This window comes from Biomphalaria glabrata, chromosome 4 (assembly GCF_947242115.1).
Source record: "Biomphalaria glabrata chromosome 4, xgBioGlab47.1, whole genome shotgun sequence".
In the NCBI taxonomy this organism is placed as follows: Eukaryota; Metazoa; Mollusca; class Gastropoda; family Planorbidae; genus Biomphalaria; species Biomphalaria glabrata.
Genome location: NC_074714.1, coordinates 53,536,343 through 53,551,868, shown reverse-complemented (window position 1 = coordinate 53,551,868; position 15,526 = coordinate 53,536,343). Strand labels below are relative to the sequence as shown.

Sequence of the window (15,526 nt, the reverse complement as noted above, 5' to 3'; positions counted from 1 at the left end):
ATTAATAGGAAAGTATAGTAATTTATATAGCATTGGTCTGCTACTATCAACTTCACCTATCCGCTAGTCTGTTGCACCGTTGGGGCACCATGCAAGATATGTCGACCGTTTTCTACGTTTCTCTCTGTCTTTTTTTGACTTTGATAGAACCTCTTTCAATGGCAGGCCCGTCCATTCTTTTATGTTGTCTTCCCATGGATTCCTCTATCTGCTTCTTCTTCTTTTTCCTGGTACTGTTCCCTGAAGGAAGGTCTTTGCGAGCCCCGAAAACCTTGTAATATGGTCGAGAGGCTAAGTACGCTTGAACTTCGCATGGTTTGACTACCTACGAAGAGGGCTCGAGGTTCGACACTCGACTCGGGCAGAGTTGTGTTAAATGAGCGCCTAGAGGCAGCACGGAAAACCTTCTCCAAGATACCCCCTTCCACCCACCAACTGGTCCACAAATGGGATTGGACCATAGTCCTCTGAGTATGCTATAAGCATGAAATTAGTCCCATATAGAAACTGTAATTATTATTTTTATTTATGACCATAGATATTTAGATAGAGTTGTTGTTTTTTTCACGATAGCAGGTCATCATGGGCTGGACTCGCTGCACTGACCCTGTCTCTAATCTCTTGGTTTGTGATGCGGTCTTTAAATCATTCTGTAGCCTCTCAGCTAAGATTGCTAATATTGCTACATTGCTAACAGTCAGAAGTATTCAATGACCAGAGATGGTTCAGCTTGAGCTTTGCCAAACTGAAGTGTAATGGATGATCTATAAAACTCACGCTTAAACGTGTGCGCGGGACACAAGGTCAAGGCTAGTTGCAAGCATGTGACATTGCATGATCAGATGAGTGCAGGTCCATGCGCGTGAGGTCACAAAAAGGCGGGAAAAAGAAAGGTGAAGGCTACGATAGCGTGGGCGCCAAAGGAAGGATATAGAGATTTTGGGGGACGAGAGTATAAAGAACGTAGTGAATTTGTTCTAGTCAGCTGCAGTTAAAATCAGAGTTAGGAATTCGAGACTAAGGGTTACTAATTAAGGTACAAAATTGATTAGTTAATTTGATCAGTACTAATGTTATAGTATGCTGTATGCCAAGGTTTCCTAAACTGTTTCCTTAACGGAACACTTCACACATTCTGAGTATTTAGCGGAACACTTTACTTATTTTTTAGAGAGGTTAATTCACGTGGTGGCCTACTTGTTAATTATATCAGTAGCTCGTGGAACACATAATCAGACCTCTCGGAACACTAGGGTTACGAGTAATGCAGTTTCGGAAACACTGCTGTATCTGAATACTTTGTATCATGGGCGTAGCCAGGATTTTTTTTTTCGGGTGGTGGGGTTTGGGGGGGATTTCATTTTAAGGGGGGGGAGGTTGAACCCCAACACCCCCCCCCCGGCTACGCCCATGCTTTGAATATATATTTATTGTTCCGAGTAATAGTTAAAAAGAATTGAACTCAAGAAGTTTTATACACTGTTATCTCATCTTAGTAGTGTTTGATCAGCATTTTTCTATACGGAAATGAAGCATTGGAAAAAAAGCTGAATGTCTTTAACCTCCGATGCCTAAGGCGGATCTTTAAAATTAGGCGGCAAGATAAAATATCCAATAAGGAAGTGCTACAAAGACCTGTTATCAGCAGCAAACGCCTTGTCTGACTACCACAAGACATACTGTATGGTGATCTAACAGAAGGCAGGAGAGCCGCTGGTCGTCCACTTGTGCGGTGTACTGATGTATGTAAACGCGACAAGATGCTCTTTGTGGTCAACACTAACAGCTGGGGAAAAGGTTGAACTAGATAGATATGCATACATTCTGATCAATAGTTTTTACAAAATTCTGACTTTTTATTTGTATGGAATAAACAATATGGCCGCCGTTACCACGGCAACCACCATTCAAAAAAACTTTTTTTTTAGCATTATTTATTTTAGAATATCATTATATGTTACCATAACAATTTTCAAAGGCCTAGCTTTAGAAATAACAAAAATAAGATTTTTTATGGTTACCTCCCCTTAAAGTATTTGTTTCACCTAAATTTTGCAAGCTACGAACTATGAGGTCAGATTTAAAATCCATTTTCTGGATTTTTAAGATCCAAAAATACCGACAAACGGACGGACAGAAAGATCGCACAAAAATTTTCGCCAGTTTTTCATTTTTAGGGGCCACAAGGAAAATATTTTTAAGAAATTTTTTATTGATTTACGCTGAGTTGTGTCCAGTAGTACAAAGATGCCTTAAATTTCTCCTTCTCTATAGCGTTCATGAATAGTCTTACAAAACAGTCTGCAATGGGATGAAAAAAAAAAAGAAAGCTTATACAAAGTGTTATTGCATCAATCATTTTGGATCATTAATGTAATTAAATTTATAATAGAATTAAAACAACAACAATAAAAGAGAGAGAAAAGGGGGGTATCTGGGTGATCGCTTTTTTAAAAGTGTTTATAAAAAAAAAAAAGTGATCGACCTGAATTCGAGCTCGAGTGCTAAGGCCTTCTCAAGCCAGTACAGTAACCACTGTGCCAGGGAGGTGCTTGTGAATACAAAGGTTTTATAGTTGTTTACATAATGGTCTTTTAACAAACACTAAAGGGGACTAACTCAACTTATACCACCTTATCAGTCAAGTACAATTTCTTTCCATAGTTCGAGATACCAAACAAAAAAACTCATTACGAACAGTTAATTAACTAATTGGTATCGTTTTTGTTCATTATTGACTCTTGTGTTGGCAGGTAAAGGTAATAATTGTGCAAAATATCAGATTGATCCGAGATTGGGTGTGGGAGAAATAACGTTTACTAACTAATTAACAGACAGAAAGACATGTAAAACAGATTGTATTACTTACCTGATTTTTCATTCGTGAATTTAATGTCAGCTAATAAAGAAAAGAACGATATTATTTTATCTATCTATCTATCTATCTATCTATCTATCTATCTATCTATCTATCTATCTATCTATCTATCTATCTTATCTATCTAACTATCTATCTATCTATCTTATCTTATCTATCTATCTATCTATCTATCTATCTATCTATCTATCTATCTATCTATCTATCTATCTATCTATCTATCTATCTACCTATCTATCTTATCTATATATCTATCTATCTTATCTTATCTTATCTATCTATCTTATTTATCTATCTATCTATCTATCTATCTATCTATCTATCTATCTATCTATCTATCTATCTATCTATCTATCTATCTATCTAATCTATCTTATCTATCTTATCTATCTACCTATCTATCTTATCTATCTACCTATCTATCTTATCTATCTATCTATCTATCTATCTATCTATCTATCTATCTATCTATCTATCTATCTATCTATCTATCTATCTATCTATCTATCTATCTTATTCTATCTTATTTTCTAACTATCTATCTATCTATCTTATTTTCTAACTATCTTATCTTATCTTATCTATCTATCTATCTTATCTATCTATCTACCTATCTATCTTATCTATCAATCTTATTCTATCTACCTACTTATGCATATTGTTTTAATACATTACCTTTTCCTAAAGTCGCTAGAAAATTACGCGGAGCCTTCTTTCTGTGATCAGAGACTTCTTTAAGTTTCCTAGTAATCTGCAAAATAAAAAAAAAATTTTACTAAACTATTATTAATAATAATAAGATAATTGGGAGATGAAATAAGTGAGGGGGGGGAGGAAAATAAAAAGAACAATCGCCTTTGTAGAGATTGTTGGATCATTATGATGAATATTAAAAAGTTTGTACTTTAAATAAGTTCCAGTGTCTGGTCAAGCGGAACGTGCTATATTTATAGTATACTTAAGATATCATGTATGTTTCTGATACGACTCACTGACTCACGATGCAGTAATGCAGGTAAATCTACTCTTTTCACTCTACGATTTAGTGGGACAGATGATTTAAAGCCCTTCTGTTTCTATAACCGACGGCTAATTAGGGTGTCATGTGTCCAGAACAATGACCTATCATTTTGCCTAAATAATCCCCAAGTTCAAAATCTACTGGATTTGAACCCGAGACCACCCAAGTGTAATACCAAATAGCGACCACACCTCTATCACAGGTAGCAATGCAACAACAATATATCTCCTAGTCGTTCGAAAGTTTTTGTCAAATTTTAACTTGATCTAAAAATGGGAAGTAAGAGACATAACGTGTTAAAGTTTTTGTACGAGACAGACAGACGGACGGACTGACAGACAAAGTGAGTTGATATTATAATATTTGAAAAAAAGAAAAAAGAAAGTTCCTCCCTTGCTGGCAGAAGAATACAGACAGAAAGCAATGGAAAGACAACAGAAAATAATCGATGGACCTGTCATTGAAAGTGAGTGTAATCAGAGAAAAAGGAATGGAGAAAGACGGTCGAAAGATCATGTCTAGTGCCCCAACAGTTTAGAAAAATAAGGGAAGGTGAGATCCTCCTAGTAGAGCGAGGTCATTAGCAGCGTTACTCTCTGTACGGCTGTTACTTCGGCCCTGCCATAAAAAAGTCCTCCTTTTTAGACCTTGTGATTTATAGATCAGATAATGTAAAATTCAACTGATTCTGTGGCCCACGGTTAACGAGGGTGTCATGTGGCCAGCACAACGACCAACAGCCTTTACTTTTCCCTAACTAATATCAGGTACCCATGTTTGTTAAATGTTTTACATTTTTCGGATGTTCCTTCAGAGTTGAAGATAGTTTACTTCCTTATCCAAACCTCCCGCAGGACGACGGGGGATGGGAGCGGGCAGAGTTTGAACCCGGGACCATCGATAAATCCAAACGACAGTCCAGCGCGCAAACCGCACGACCAAGCAGCCATACCCATTAGAGTATGTTGGACTCAAGGGCGTTTAAAAATTTAAAAAAAATTAAACTCCCAGAATTTAGCGGGACTCAAATTCGAGACTCCTCGGCTTAAAAGCTAAACATTTTACCACTAGGCCACCTTCCCTCCCAGGGTGTTGCAATAGCGCAATGGTTGATACCCACCTTCTTTAGTGTTTTCATGACTTTTGAAGGGGAATAATATCCATCAAGAAGTTGTTCCAGGAACTTTGCCTTGAAGTCCGTCACAATGACTTGCAATACATCTCTGAGATTTTTTTCACTCCATTGCAATTTCTAGATAAGAAGGAATAGTATTGAGTAATCTAACGTTTTTTCAAAAGAGTTTGATTTAAACTAAAAGAGAAGATGACTTTCTGAGCTCCTAATGTAAAAGTTCTCCCTTTCAGACCTTGCGATCTATAGGGCAGATGATGAAAAGGTCTCAATTTTCTGTGGTCCACGGTTAACGAGGGTTTTCATGTGGCCTTTATTTTACCCCAACTAAAGTAAGGTACCAATTAGAGCTGGGAAAATAAAAGGTGCGCTAAAGATCCCTGAAATTAAAAAATCACATTATTCCCCAGGGTTCGAACCCGTGATCCCCTAGGTTCGGAAGCCAACTGCTTTACCACTCAGATACCGCGTCTCATTGGGACTTTCTAAATATTATTTAAAAAAAATGTGCAGCCATATCAGGAATTTCATTGGAACACGCCCCTGCCCGGAAACAATGAATTAATTTTTATTGTAAATTAATTATTTTTATGAAGCTGATAATTGAAACATTACAAAAAGTAGATGAAATGTAATAAATGATATTTTAAAAGAGAGTAAAGTTCCCCTTTCAGACCTTGTGATCTATGGGGCAGATGATGTAAAGGTCATCTCTTTGTATGGCCAAAAGTTAACGAGGTTGTCATGTTGCCAACACAACGACCAACCTTTCCCCAACAAGTGTCAGGTACCCATTAGGGCTGGGTGGACTCAGAAGTGCCCAAGGATCCCGAAATTGAAAATACCAGTTTTCACCAGAGTTCGAACCCGGGACTACCGGTCCGGAAGCCACGCGCTTTACCACTCAGCCATCATGCCTACAATAAATGAGATTGAAAAATGTTAATGATAAATAGTCTTACACTGTCTGCTCCTGTGGTGAGTCGTTTATCTACTTTGTTAAGAGCCAGTGTTATGTAAAAAGTATCAATCTTCTTTGGGCATAAATTATAATGCTTCGCTGTTGCTAAAAATAAATGAGTGAATTAAACCATAGTATGTATATTAATATCAATAAAAGCTTTCTTGAAATCACAAACCAAGAAATCAGAGACAAGGTTACTGTAGCGATCGGAGCCCATGATGACCTGCTAACTATTGTAAAAAGACGAAAGCTTAAAACCTTTGGCCACATTACAAGATCTACGGGGCTCGCAAAGACCTTCCCATCAGAGAACAGTGCCAGGTAAAAAAGAAGAAGAGGCAGACAGAAAAAGCGATGGGAGGACAACATTAAAGAATGGACGGGCCTGCCATTGAGAGAGGTTCTAAACAAGGCAAAAAAAAGGGAGGAATGGAGAAAGACGGTCGACAAATCTTGCGTAGTGCCCTAACGGTTCAACAGACTAAGGGATAGGTAAAGGTAGAGGTATGTATATTAATGAGGAAGCTAACATTTAAATGTGAACCAAATGAAAACATTTTATTTCTTAAGTCTTAATAAATAATTAACTTATATATTTAATTACAGACCATTGCCGTCTTTGACATTGAGAAACGATTTATTCCGGTCTAGTTTGGGATATATTTCGATGTTCGCTTACATTAGAAAGATAGAAAAACTTTGAGGAAAGGAAACGATGACCACTTTTAAAATTTATAAATTAATTCTTATCCCCCTTCTAAGAACAAAGATTACTGAACCGTATTGAAACACAAGGCAAGACGGGATGTGGACTATCCATATCCCCGCTGGAGTTTATTTTATGAGCGTTAAAAAGATGTAGTCAATTTTGATAATGCACCCACTTTCTACCAAGAAAAACAACAACTGGCAATTATTTTTCTTACGTCAATCTTTATGATTCTAGAAATGAGTAAAAGTACCAAATTCCAGAATTCAACAACAAATCTTTTCAACAAACTTATCCATTTCTTGAGCTCCGCTCCGTCATACATAGCCTACTTACCAAATATAAAATTTCCCATGTATGTTCTTTTTTATGCAATCTGCCTTTGGTTTCGTAAAGTTATTAATACCGGAAGTGGTAATGGACAAAAAAAAACTCTACTAAAGGCTTCCAATGACATGCAACTCAAATAGCTCCTGACAACCAGTCCAAGTTCTGTCATTCACGAGTGGGTTTGATATTGGGCCCCACGTAACTGTATCTATGACAGGAGAAGGGGTAAAGGCGAGTAACTGGAGCCTTAACTAGTTAGCTTCAGGCAGAAGGAGTTCTTCAGCCTTGGAGAGAGAACACTCTAAATATCTTCCGCCTTGCGGCTATACCTAAACACGGGAAAGACTTTGGGAGTCAACCTTGATGGAAAATCATGAGCCGGCACACACAGTGCTACACCCTGGGTGATAACTGCTACTCCGCTGATCCCAAACTGTATCAGCACTTGCCGTTCATCTCGGACGCATCAGCTGCGTAAAGAGCAAGAGTGACTGAGCGACATTGTTCAAACAATAGTTAATGTCCACTCCTATGAGATGATCCATAGTAGCTTGCAACTGAAGGAGGCCATAAAGTTCTACCTTAGACTTCGATGAATTGCAAATAATAAAGTTCTTACCTTTATATATTTGTTCTCTTAAAATGTCCACTTTGCAGGCATTTTTTAATGTCAAATGTTGTTGAGAACTGAGGCTAAATTAAGAAACAAGAAACATAACTCTAAAACATGCAGGATAAGCTTGTTACAAATTAATAGTACCCAGCAAGATGTTAAGGAAAATATGCTGAATATCAGCTTTTTTTTTTTTTTTTTTTTTTTGGGGGGGGAGTATCTATTATCTACTTTCATCTTCAATTTTATTTAACGGTAATTTTATTTCGTACCTCAAAAGTTGATGCCGATTGCTTTATAAAAGTTACTATGTGTTACATTCAAAAACCTGTTATTATGTGTTGAGTAATACTGACCAAACAACCACGGATCGGCAAACAGTCTAATGCTGCAGACTAAATAGGAACAATATTATCTATAACAACTACACATTAATATTTCAATATACACTTATGATAAGTATTTAAAAATTAAGGAAATTTCTTAGCAAGTTTTTAAACTTATAAATGATATAGGTCTAAAAGTTCCCCTGACAGACTATAGGGCCAATGATGTAAAGCTCGTCTGCTTCTGTGGCCCACGGCTAACTATGGTGTCAATCGGCCAGCACAACGAACAACTGGCCTTCACTTTTCCCCAACTAATATCAGCTACCCATCTACAGGATTCGAACCAGAGACCATCCGGTTCGAAAGCCAGCTCTTTACCACTCAACAACAGCGCATCCTAAATAGGTCTAAAGATATTAAATGAGATACTAATTAGAGTGTACTCACCCGCCTTTTTGCTGAAAATAGCAGTGACGCACATTTAGAGACATTAGATTAATTAAAACACACACATTTGCACACTACAATACACACATGCAGTAAGCACACTCAGTAAAAGTTCCCATCTCAGACCATGCCTTCTACAGGTCAGATCGATGTACATGTCATATGTTTTTATAACCTTCAGTTAACGAGGGCATCATGTGGTCAGGATAAGGACCATCCGGTTCTTACTTGTCCCCACCTAAAGATATTGAAATTAAATTTCCCAGTATTCACCAGGATTCGAACCCCGGAACTTTTAGCTCAGAAGCCAAGTGCTTTACCACTCATCCACGCGCCTTCCACATTCACACTAATCTAAAAATAGATTGAAATAAAAAAAAACACAAAAAAAACTCAGTAAACACAGCTAGAGTAAATAAAAAACAATTTTATCTTTAAGAATAACAATAGTAATCTTTACGCCATGTATTAAATCTGTGACTTTATATGCAGCTGCGCAGATTAGGCCAGATCCGACAAAGGAGTCAACAAAAACGCTAGCTGTGGCATTCACACTCTGCCGCTTTGACTACTGCAACACCGTGCTAGCAGGTATACCCGATGACAAAATAGCCAAGCTGCAACGAATTCAGAACATCGCCGCACGAATAGTCCTAAGAAAAACAAGTAGGCCTACTCTCTTGCGCACGCTCCGTTGGCTTCCTGTGAAAGGGAGAGTCGGCTACAATGTGACCGTATTTTGTCATCAGTGTATCTATAATAAAGAAATGCCCTTGTACCTTAGCGAACTGATCACTCATATGTCCCTCAGAAAGCACTGCGCTCAATGGACTCAACGTTTCTAGTGGTGCCACGTTTCTTCCTCAAAAGCTACGGTCTGCGGGCTTTTTCAGTGCACGGATCACAGGCTTGGAACTCACTCTCCATTGATCTCAGACAGACAACATGCTACACTTCATTCAAGAAGAACATTAAGACCTACCTGTTCAAAACTTGTTTAGATAAGATAGTCCTATTAGCTCTCGTGTTTATGTTTGTAATGTTAATGTTATGTTGAGCCTACATTTTATTTGAGTTAAGGTTAAATTATTACTATTTCTATTAAATGGACACTACAAGAAACTACCAAGTAAAAGTAGATGGCAACGTAGCACAAAATTATCCTAAAATTGACTTAATTAAACATCCTAATTATATATCTTGCCATTCTCAATCAGCTGTAGAGAACAAAGAATAGTATCAAATAGCTCTAACTCAGCACCAATGCCAGAACACTCAGTCGCACCTCAAGGAACAGTCTTGGGCCAACTGCTGTTTCTAATTGGCATTATTATTATAGCTTTTATGCTACTTTCATGCTTATAGCATGCTCAGAGCGCTTTTGGTCCAATCTCAGTTGTGGACCAGTGTGTGTGTGGGGGGGGGGGGTATCTAGGAATTGGTTTTCCGTGCTGCCTTTAGGCGCTCAGTAAACGCAACTCTGCCCGAGTCGGGTGTCGAACCTCGATCATACTTCTTGGTAGCCAAGACAAGCCAGGTTCAAGCGCACTTAGCCTCTCGACCACGCTTCCCACTCATAAAGGATCTATCTAATTGCATTATCTCGCGAACAGAGACTAGACTACATGTCTGTGCGTATAATTGCATAATATATAGAGCAATAAAAACATCACAGAACACTGAAATTTTACAAAAAGAAAATAAATGAATTACAGAAATGGGAACCTAATTAGAGCATGTCTTTCCACACCAAAAAAATGCCAATTATTAAAAGTAAATAAATAAATATATAACAAGGGTTTCAAAGACAGTGTGTAGTACGCTCACGTAGATAAAAAAAATATAAGGGTTTTAATATACAACCTAATCTCAGTCGATAAAAAAGAAGTGCGTGTGTGGAAAGTGCTGCCGATACTGTTGTAGTGTTAGTTTGGCGAACTTCTTCACACCACGGGATACCTGAATGAACTGATGGTTACGAAGATACGGTTCGCTGACTAACTACTACGTGACTACAAAGTTAACTTATTTACTGTCATTTTATAAGACGAAGTAAGATACACATGCAGACGCACTGATACCATGTATACAACCACAAACTACAATTTATATCTTCTTATCTTATCTTATATAATACGGGCATGCTCTGTGAAAGAAGATGATTACGTCCTACGCGTCATGTATTCAGTCATGCATATTAACCAATGACTTAAATTCTGATAAGTCACTAGTTTTCCTGGCTAGCTCAGGCAACCCATTCCATGCTCTAATAGCACTAGGGAAGAAGGAGTATTTGTACAAATTTGTCCTAGCATATGGGACAAGAAATGTGCCTTTATCTTTGTGTCTTTCAGAGTATTTTATTAAATTTTGCTTTTGTATTTGAAGATTATGGTTCAGTGTTTTATATATAATTGCTACTTTAATTTTGAGAACTGTCCTGAAGGCTTTCTAAATTTAGTGATTTTACTAAAGGTGTTACTCTAGTCAAATGTGAATATTCGTTTGTTATGAATCTCACTACTCTATTTTGTGTCTGTTCCGGTTTCTTAATGTTTTCTTGAGTTGAGGGGCCCCAAACGGAGGATGCATATTCTATTAATGGCCTAACCAAGGTTAAATAACATTTTAGTTATTACAATTATTACATAGCCTACAATTTATTTTTCTTTTACTATCATACAATGTTCCATATTTTTTTGGGTAATCGTATTTTCCGATACCTGGATAATTAGCTTGGCATTATCTTCATCAGATGGCTCGTCATTGCCATTGGGCGTAGAGTGAGAGATTTGACTTTCATCGTCACCTTTATCATCATCCTCATCATCAGAGTCCTCGTCGTTGAAGTCATCGTCCTCACCAAAGGTAGTCGTAGTATTACCATCACGAACGCCATCGACGCCACCGTCTTCCTCTTGATGATCAGCGCAGACACCGGTGCCGTCGCAGTGATGGTCGAAGTTTTGATGTTCAAGGACTTGTATGTCACACTTGTATATTTCTAGGGAAATAAAACAACATATTTGACATTCTTAAAATTCTTTCTGTGTAAGAAAAAAAAAATTTGTGGCATATTATGAAGTCGGAAAAACTTCTAAAAAGTGTATTTTCTTGTAGATTTGCACTTTGGGGAAGGTCTATTCACACATCGAAATTTTGGTGTTTTCGGTGTTCGTAATACAAAAAAATGCCGATTAAGCTATGTATTTTAAGAAGTGTATGATACATTTTTTTTAAGCTTATTAGCACTGTAAATTAAATTTCTAATTGCTTTCCCAAGCAGTACAAAGTAATTTATCTTCTTATCTTATATATTGCAGACGTTACTTTAAATAAAAGCTGATAATTACGTCCTACGCATTTCATGTGTCAATTTAGCCGTGCATTTTAATTAGAAACTCCCCCCCCCCCTGGGCCCCATGAAAATGTTTTTACATTAAATATTACGACATTGTCTGGTGTCATGATGTCAAATGTCAAAATGCAGGAGCCCCTAAAGAGGTCAAGCCCCCCCTGGCTCCCCTAATCCATAGCTACGCCACTGCAACTTTAGTAATGTTATCAGGAAGTTAATAGTCGAAAGTTAATAGTCTAAAACTAGACAAAGAGGAAATTCCTTTGTTTCAAATTTATTGTGATTCATGGAAGAGCAATGAAATATTTTTGGGCTACATAACACCACTGCCTTAGGGTCGTCTGCTTCTGATTTTCCTCAGGGTTGACTCCCTTAGTATTGTTATTGTGTTAGTATTATTATTATTATCATTATGATGTGAATGAACGAGTAGTCATTCTCTGGCGCTGCCAGGGGCAAGTTCCGCTAAAGGGAAACAAAATTCATCGTAGTCCCTTTTATCAGTTTCCACTGAGGAGTTTTCTGGTGATGTGACAGGTCTGCAGCAGTACCGCCCTCTGACAGGCAATGTTAAGGGCCTCGAAGGCGTCTGTGAGGTCAGTTGTTATTATTATGTTAGAAATGAACGAGTAGTCATTCTCTGGCGCTGCCAGGGTCGAGTTTCGCCAAAGGGAAACAAAATTCATCGTAGTCCCTTTTATCAGTTTCCACTGAGGAGTTTTCTGGTGATGTGACAGGTCTGCAGCAGTACCGCCCTCTGACAGGCAATGTTAAGGGCCTCGAAGGTGTCTGTGAGGTCAGTTGTTGTTATTATTATTATTATATAGACGTAACAGCACTGAATTAATATGTAATCAAGAAGTACACAATGAAAGGCCCTGGACCTAGAACCGATCCTCGAAATACTTATAATCTCAATGTTTCTAAAATTGTGAGACGCATGTAAAGATTTGTTACGTTTATATGTGATAATTTCAAAACCCCTTTCTCTTTAAAAAAAAAAAAAACAAGAAAAAATTATTTTCTTCTGAATAGTAGTGAGACTATAGAACCTGTGGACGTACTGTTTCTGTCCTCTTGTTCAAACTGAAACCTACTTCCACTACCGATAACAATAAGTGAACTAAAGTTTAAAAACGCAGAGTTCTGCTGACTTCTCTCTCTCTTCTCGCCCTGTTAGATGAAACAAACAAAATCAAAATCAAAATAAAAGAACCAGAGGATAAAAACTGCTAAGTCTGGTTGTCATGCATAATAAATTTACTTACATACATTATTTATAATTAAGAATATTGTTTTATTTTTGGTGGAACTGTATTAAAATAGGAAGAACTGTTTTACTGATAAATTACTTCCCTTGGTAACTTTCTAACGGGTCTGCACATTTCGACTTCGCCCATTTCTTTCGCACAGCTGTTATAGTCATGGCTACATATTCTTCTTGTGCTACTTCAGGGCCCCATTTAATGGTTGGAATGCGTGGCTACAACCCGAGGGACTCCATAAGAAAGGAGCTTCCACAAAAGAGATCAAAATATATCCGAAATGCTTGGAAAAAGTAAATACAGCTCCGGATTTATGAGAGGGCCTTACTGTCCATAAACTCAAAATATATTTAACTAAAATATGCATAATACATATTTTTGTGAAAGGAAAATGAGATTAAATTTACAAGATTTCTATTTTTTTTACTTCTAAAATATATCATTCTTCTACTATTAATTCAGGAGTGTGTGTTTATTAAAGCTTTAGAAAAATTGTAAACTCCTTCACAAAAATCCTGCCCAGGGGCCTCCACGTACCGAAATCCGGCCCTGGTCAACCCTGCCGATTTCCTTATTGTTGTAATTCTGGGACAACTTTATGGTCTTGGTGCTGCTTTGGGCTGACTTCAGAGTTTGGTTTTCACCCAATTAATAATCTTCTTTAGCAATATATGTTAATTATGTGGTATTGTTATGCCTGGTTGTCGATGCATTCTGTGATACAAATTAGCAGTTGGCCAGCCCGAATAAGTGTTGTAGAGATAAAGTGAACGCCCGTTTTGTTACACAAATGTTCGTCGTACGGCTCTTGGGCAGTAGCAGCCAAAATACAGCCCACGGGCTACATACGCTCGCAATGCGGGTCTATCGGTCAACCAGAACTACTGTCCACAATACAATAAATGGTAGCAACGTAAGGGATAACTTGATGTTCAACATTTGAGTGTTAATTAAATGGGAATGCTGAACAAACACAAATTTGGCTTTGAGTGTACACAATTAAAATGAAAATGGACAGATTATCACTTTTTGTACAAGTATATCTTTCTTTAATGGAGTATTAGACTTGCAGAATGTCATTCAGACGTTGGTTTCGGTAAAACACCTAGGGACATCCATCTAGTTGCTATGGAAATAATGTTGGTTACAACTTGTTTCTAATCAAAATGTCGTCTGCTCTATTGCATTTCTTTTTTTTTTCGCAATGGTGTGGCCCGCGACTAAAGTGTGGGGAATTTATTTGGCCCTTGGGCTGAAGGAAGTTGGGTATCACTGGTCTAGAGTACTTGAGTATGTTTATGCTGTGAATGTGAGACGGCAATGTAGATTCATTAATATCATCATTCCAATGCGTTATTAATTCATTTCACCTCATTGTAATATTATTATTATAGCTTTTATATAGCGTTACTTTCATGCTTACAGCGCTTTTGGTCCAATCTCATTTGTGGACCAGTTGGAGGGGGTATCTAGGAGTTTGTTTCCGTGCTGCCTTTAGGCACTCAGTAAACACAACTCTGCCCGAGCCGGGCGTCGAACCTCGAGCCCCCTTTTCTGGGTAGCCAAGCGCACTTGGCCTCTCGACCACGCTTCCCACATACCAAAATATTGTAAACATTGGCCTAATTCCTTAGCCTGTATTTAAAAGAGATAATTTTAAAGCGAAAAATTGAGAAAAGATGACAATACCCTGGTGTAATTGCTTTAGTTATTAATATTTGCATAAAAATTCACGTGACCGCAACCTAATTATGTAATGCAAAGAAGTCACATATGACAAACGTTTTGAAATGATCGAAAACATAGGGTACCTTTCGGGGACTTTCTGGGGACTTTTTGGGGACTTTTTGGGGACTTTTTGGGGACTTTTTGGCTACTTTGAAAAATAAAATTTATAATTCCGATAATGCTTCGTCAAAAATGTTCGAATTTGACCTTTTCCCCTGCCCTGTTACCTGAGCTAAATTACCTTTTTTGTGAATTTGTCAAAGTCCTTTTCCTTTATTATCCCAATGACTTTTTTCTTTTTCAAGAAGACGTCACTTCCGATAAGTTTAGCGACATGGTTGTTAAGTTCAATCAGAAGACAGCCTGAGTTTTAAAGAAATGCAATTTGTAAAAATGTAGTTCTGAAATTTTATTGTGATAGGCCTTGACCTTGTAATTGTTGATGGCATTCAGACCTCGACAAATAACTCTGAGGATGTATGGGTTTTTCCTACCACTGTATTAGGTACGTTTGAACTACTAAGAAATAAGGCAAACACATGTAACAAGGTTCAAGGACTAAGTCTAGACTGTTATATTCTAGAATGAAGTTTAATCCTGAAAAGGCCGCAGTCAAGTCACTGCCCATTATACGAAGTCTCCAAAGGGCTAAACACCAACTGACTAATCATAACATAAATAAACTATAACCCACTTCACCATGGCGTCATTCAAAGTCCATCAAATCACTACATTTCACAGGGAGTCTCAAA

At 37.6% G+C, this 15,526-nt stretch overlaps 1 protein-coding gene across 2 annotated transcripts in view; it reads right to left on the bottom strand.

Annotated features, from left to right (window-relative positions):
* The window catches only part of LOC106077793 (transient receptor potential cation channel subfamily M member 1-like), a 60,616-nt gene that overhangs the window by 25,257 nt on the left and 19,833 nt on the right, over positions 1–15,526 (bottom strand). For both annotated transcript variants that reach the window (XM_056026187.1, XM_056026186.1), the window contains exons 6-15: positions 15,016–15,137; positions 12,846–12,954; positions 11,147–11,427; positions 8,424–8,434; positions 7,654–7,727; positions 5,994–6,097; positions 5,020–5,151; positions 3,554–3,629; positions 2,870–2,899; positions 2,222–2,301 (exon numbers count right to left, since the gene is read on the bottom strand). In XM_056026187.1, coding sequence (XP_055882162.1) covers positions 2,222–2,301; positions 2,870–2,899; positions 3,554–3,629; positions 5,020–5,151; positions 5,994–6,097; positions 7,654–7,727; positions 8,424–8,434; positions 11,147–11,427; positions 12,846–12,954; positions 15,016–15,137 — 1,019 coding nt within the window. The remainder of the gene's footprint in view (positions 1–2,221; positions 2,302–2,869; positions 2,900–3,553; positions 3,630–5,019; positions 5,152–5,993; positions 6,098–7,653; positions 7,728–8,423; positions 8,435–11,146; positions 11,428–12,845; positions 12,955–15,015; positions 15,138–15,526) is intronic.